Source organism: Hipposideros armiger, unplaced genomic scaffold, assembly GCF_001890085.2.
Source record: "Hipposideros armiger isolate ML-2016 unplaced genomic scaffold, ASM189008v1 scaffold_426, whole genome shotgun sequence".
NCBI classification, from domain to species: Eukaryota; Metazoa; Chordata; class Mammalia; order Chiroptera; family Hipposideridae; genus Hipposideros; species Hipposideros armiger.
In genome coordinates, this window is record NW_017731776.1 from 1,629,710 (window position 1) to 1,635,074 (window position 5,365).

General features: G+C 49.7%; 1 protein-coding gene and 1 pseudogene across 2 annotated transcripts in view; both read right to left on the minus strand.

Moving 5' to 3' along the window:
* Positions 1-185: 185 nt before the first annotated feature.
* LOC109394478 (DNA dC->dU-editing enzyme APOBEC-3G-like) overlaps positions 186-5,365 on the minus strand; it is a 10,277-nt gene continuing 5,097 nt past the window's right edge. Inside the window, exons 2-4 of the mRNA XM_019664573.1 lie at positions 2,806-2,822; positions 1,520-1,664; positions 186-545 (exon numbers count right to left, since the gene is read on the minus strand). Coding sequence (XP_019520118.1) covers positions 186-545; positions 1,520-1,664; positions 2,806-2,822 — 522 coding nt within the window. The remainder of the gene's footprint in view (positions 546-1,519; positions 1,665-2,805; positions 2,823-5,365) is intronic.
* LOC109394480 (NADH dehydrogenase [ubiquinone] 1 beta subcomplex subunit 5, mitochondrial pseudogene) lies at positions 4,333-4,951 on the minus strand (annotated as a pseudogene). The gene has a single exon (XR_002126450.1). The product of XR_002126450.1 is annotated as an NADH dehydrogenase [ubiquinone] 1 beta subcomplex subunit 5, mitochondrial pseudogene (transcript).

Consider the following 5,365-nt stretch of genomic DNA (forward strand, 5'->3'; position numbering starts at 1 on the left):
CAATTCTCCTCCTTTCTGGAAGCCCCTCCCTGCATATGTACCCACCCTCCCTGCCCTGCCCAGGACCACCTCTCCCCGCTGAACTCTCTCTCCCAGTAGACACCCCAGTCCTCTCCAGGGCCCAGCACCACCTCTGCAGGCAGCAAACAGACTTCTCCACCAGGGCTTCTCATCCTCACCTCTTTCTAGCAACTTCCTACAGGCCTCTCCCAGCCCACCTGTACCCCATGAGTCCCATGCTGACCCTCGGGCGTCATGATGGTGACTTGGGCCCCAGCCTTCTGCAGTGTGTGCAGCCCAGTTCCATACATGCCCCTGGTATAGATGCAGGAGGCGGAGATGCGCAGCTGCACGTGGGAGTTCTCTCTCAGGAATGCAGCCAGATTCTCGGCACAGTCATGACAGGGGCTCCATGAGATGTAACAAGTGATCCTGTACTGCAGACTCTCGTTCAGCGTCCACGATGGGATCTGGTCCAGGAGGCACAATTCTGCATGACGCCCGGGGTCCACATTGTTAGCAGGGAGGAATTGATTTATCTTTGGCTGTGAACAGAGGGAAGGGTGGACCAGGGTGGACCTCAGGGCACTGGCCTCCAGCACAAAATTGAAGTGGGAAGGGCACAGCTCAGCATCAGGAAGAACGATATTTCAATGCAGAATTTGGATGATCAAACATAAGGCAAAACTCATGATGAAAACAATGTCAGCATTTCACAAAGGGCCAGTAGTGATGAGGCTTTCATTTATATCTGCAAATTATGGCTCCTCGTGGCACTGTAACTGATCAGTTTTCTTTAAATATGTTGATATTTCGTTCATCATAGAATTTGCATTAATTCTGACTTTAACTGTGGCATTAATTACGACTCATCTTGATTCCTGAGTGTCTGGAGTTTGAGGACTAAGTTTGTGCTGGAGCTCTGTGTCTTCAGGGGCATCACCTAGTCGGCCCTACAGGGAGGGGTGAAGAACTGAGGCTGGAGGGAGGAGGCAGGTGAGCCCCAAGGTCCTGGGCCTGATGCCAGGGAAGTGGGGGCTTCCTCCAGGGAGGGTTAACCCCGCTCTCCATCTACTGGCCTCCGCCTCCGACACCCACCTGTGCACGGAAGTTCTGCAAGCTTGCACCCTGGGCCTTACCCTGTGCTGAGCACAAGGGTGATATGAGTCTGCCAAAGGGCTCACTGTGCAGGGAGAAATGGGTTGAGGGGCGCCAAGGGAGTGGTGCCTGGGAAATGGGGTGAATGTCCTTGTTGGGGCTCATAGGATTGTAGAGATTTACCCAACCTGCAGAAGGTGCGATTTGCAACCAGGGACCCAGGGAAGAGGAACAAGTAGGCTGGCTGTGCCAGTGCAGAGCGCACCCCCACACACACCTCCCGGCACCCCTGACTCCAGGCAGAACCTCAGCAGCTGCCAGGACCAAAGGTGAGAGAGCTTTCTGGGATACCCCATGTGCCCTGCGAAGCTTCTCCCAGATATCCCAGGATTTGGAGGTCCTGCCTGCTGTGTTCGGTCACCTCGTTGCGCAGAAAGCCCTTCAACTCCTCCACTGTGATCCAGGAGTCTCCCTCCAGACGCTCTACCTCGTAGCACAGGTAGGTTTCATGTGGCCAGCGGTCTTGATGGAAGTTTTCACGGAAGATTTCTTTATCCATCAGGGGTCTGTGGACACAGGCAGGAAGAACCCAAAGACATGGCTCCCCCTGAACCACTGTGTGTTCCTACCCTCCAGCCCACACCTCTTCCGCTCCACCCTGAGCTTCCCATGCACCCCACATCCCAGCTACACACATAGAGGATAAGCNAACCATCGCGCCACTCGGCCGGCCCCCCAAACTCTTTTGATTACAGCAGCTGCATAGCTTTTCTACAATAGTTTCTAGTGTGTTGCAAAGACTGCTTCCCTTTTGCATTTCTTCTTCATGACTTCACTTTCAATCACGTTTAGTCTGCCCTTTGGACTTAAATCGCCCTTTTTTTTCCTCATTAAAAAAAAAAGCTAAGAACAACAATGATGATTCCGTTTGTATTTGACTTGCATTTCCATCTGTGAATTCATTTGGGATATTATACTTTATTGTCCTTCTGTAAAAGTTGTTCCTCGTTGGAAATATAGGCTTTGTGGCTTTCTTTTTTCTTTAAGGTTTTTATTGGGGTATAACTTACAATTAGGTGCAAAGTCTTAGGTTTCCAGGTAGTGTAAAACCACCCAGACTGAAGTGGGGCTATTTCCAGAATCCCAGATGGGAAGCCCCTCCTGTCCCCGCCCAGCTCCTCCCCTTTGCGAGGGAACCCATGTTAGCACTTCTGTTCTCATAGATTGATTTAGCCTGGATTTGAACTTCATCTACATGGAATCAGACAGTATGAATCCTTTGACTTCTTTCATTCAATATTGTATTGTGGAGTTGAGCTAATGTTCCCTGGAAGCTATGCTGCTGTGAGAAAAGAGAAAAAGGCCTCCAATAAACTGTCCGTCTTCAGTCCGTCGTCCACCCACCAGGGCAGCTGTCACGGGCTAGCACACCGCCCCTCCCCAGATCTGCACATGGCTGACAGGTCCTCACCAAACCCTTGTTTCAGGTTTCATTTGAGGGTCACCTACATGCTTCTCCAAACAATACTGTGAAATTCAAATTTGCTCTGAGCTCTAAAATTAGTGTTTGTGTCGAGTATATAACGACAGGGGAAAATACCCAGGCTTACTGTTAAATTATATGTATTTTATGTTTATTATGACTATAGTTTTTACGGAACCCTTATAAATATTAGCAGTGATAAGGTCAGTGGGTTGGATACTTACCTGACCTGGCACATTTTCTGCAATGATGAAAAAGTAAGTTGAAAATCACAGTTTTATTAGCTACACTTACTGGGAGTGAATTTGTGATGCCATCTCGTCCCACTGTCGATGACACCAGGTCCCAGGACTCACGCTGGCAACGTGGCCTACAGTGTTCACAAAGAAACAGAGCACAGCAATGCCACCAATTAAATGACATCCCGCATGTACTATTTTGAATGACTAGAACTCTCAAGCTAGGGCGCGGATGAGTGGAGGAATGAATGGAGGTGACCAACAATGTCTGCCCAGCTGGGCTCAGCTGGCCAGCGCTCTGCAGGCTTCCATCCCTTCTCCGTCCAATCCTTTTGCAGCCCCCTTTCCCGCCCCTGCCACATGGACCAGCCTCATTCCCTCTCCCTTGGAGAGGTGGGAAAATGACCTTAAAGTCTGTGTGCAAATGCTTTGCCTGTCTGTCCTTCCAGCTGAGGACCCTCAGTCCAGCTCTGTCCCCAGTGCAGCTCAGGGTCGCCAATGAAACATTAGTAGCAACAGTGAATGAGTGGGTTCCCACCAGTCACACTACACAGAAGTAACTACAATTATCCATTGAAAGGATGTATAGGCTCAGAGCTCCTGGGGTTCGTCCCATCCTCTTTCTCCTGCTCCCTTGGAAGGAGGCACATGTCTCGATGGGCAGCTGCTCCGGAGTCCTGAGGAGACCAACAGGAAAAGACAAACATTGAGAGCTGAGCTGGGGTAGGAGGGACAGCACACAGCGTCCTAACACACTGGGCCTGTGACACTGAGCAGAGGTGGGAAGCTGGTGCCACCAAGCGCAGTTCCCACGTTCTTCAGCAACAGCCTGACTTTCAGCCCCTCCAGGCAGCTTCCTGTCACTGGCAGCCACAGACCCCTGCCAGGTCCCCTCTATCCCAGCGTCCTGTCCTTAGGCTCCTTTTTGCCCCTTGTCCTCCCCCCTTTGCCCCTCCTCTCCCTGCCCCTCCCCTCTCCTTTGCTTCCATCTCTCCAGGTGACTTTGTCTCTCAGCTCTTCCCTTCAGGCTGCAGGCCCTCCCTGACTTAGTCCTTCCTCCCTCCTTGGCCATGGTCATCATCTAGCCTTACTCTCTCCCCTCCAATGTCTCAAACGAAATGATTCCTCCCTAGTCTCTGCAGTCATTGTGTGAGGCCTGACACAGGTCGGGCCCTGACATGTGAGCAGAAGTCTGTGAGGAGGGACCTGGAGGCTTTGCTGCCCGGAACGNTTTAGCTGACCCATCCTGCCACCTGTTGGAAGCTCAGCTTGGGCCAGGAATCAAACCGGCGACACTGTTGCTCAGCTCACACTCTTGAGTGAGCTCTTAACCAACTGAGTCACTCAGCCAGCCCTTACGATTTACTTTTCTAGGAAGAGAATGGAGGGAGATGTGACTCAGGGAGAGATTTTTTTTTTTAACATTGAGAAATAGAGCAATGGAAGAGGATCTTTTATTCGCAACACTCAGCAAAAATACAGAGTATATTTATTAATTTATTTTCCCATAAAGAGAATATACTTTGTATTTAGAGAAATAAAAAGATTAGTTGTCAGGGCTTGCTTTTAGAGCATGATCAATAAGCTCCTTATCAATGGTTGGATACTGATACCAGGGACCATCGCCTCTCGCACGCATTAATCTTCGTACATCCTGCTCCTTTAACCGCAATTCAGCCTTTTCAGCTTCAATTTGAAGGATAGCCATTGTTTTTTCATAATTCTTTTCAGGACTATCATAGAAAGTTCGGGCAATCCATCTTGATATAGGATGCTTGAAATATTCCCAGTGTTCTGGGACATAGCCTTCTGGGATTTCTGCTAACTCAGCTTCACCAATGAATATATTCACCAGAGTTATGCCAATTACTACTGGAACCCCAGTCAACAAAATGTAGAATTTCAGTAAACTCAGAAAACGCTTGTCATAGAATCCAGAAGGTTTGATGATAAACAGTCTTTTTCCATGGTCTCCACTGTGTCGCACAGGAGCGATAGTCTTCGGAACGCCTCGCGTGAGGAAGTCCCCGAAACCAAGCCGAGTGCCAAGGCGGCGGCCACACAGTGCGGCCACCGCAGTGACCGAAGCCAGCTGCAGTAAACTCATGGACGCCATGGCTACTGCCGAGATTTTTTTTTATAAGTAAGAGATGCATATCTGAACAGATGGTTTGTTGATGGCAATGATGAAGCAGTGATCCAGACAGTGTGGAAAATGACAGAAGAGAAACCCATGAAAAGAGAGAGGGCCTGAGCCCCAGAGCATAGATGGAAAGTTGGACTCTGAATGGGCAGACAGACTACGGGACGCCATGGAGTCAGGAATGTTGTCTTTTTTGTTTAATGTATATCCAGCCCTTAGAATAGCACCCGGCACGTAGGCGCTCCATAAAATGTGTGTTGAATGAATGTAGGCGGGTTTCTAGATGTAGATATGAAATTGAGGGGGTCCTCTCTGTTTCTATTGGCTCATGGAAGGCTGAGGTGGGGTCATTAGCTGAGGGCTGGGGACAGGATGTGCTGGGGGCTGAGAGAGAGTCAAAGC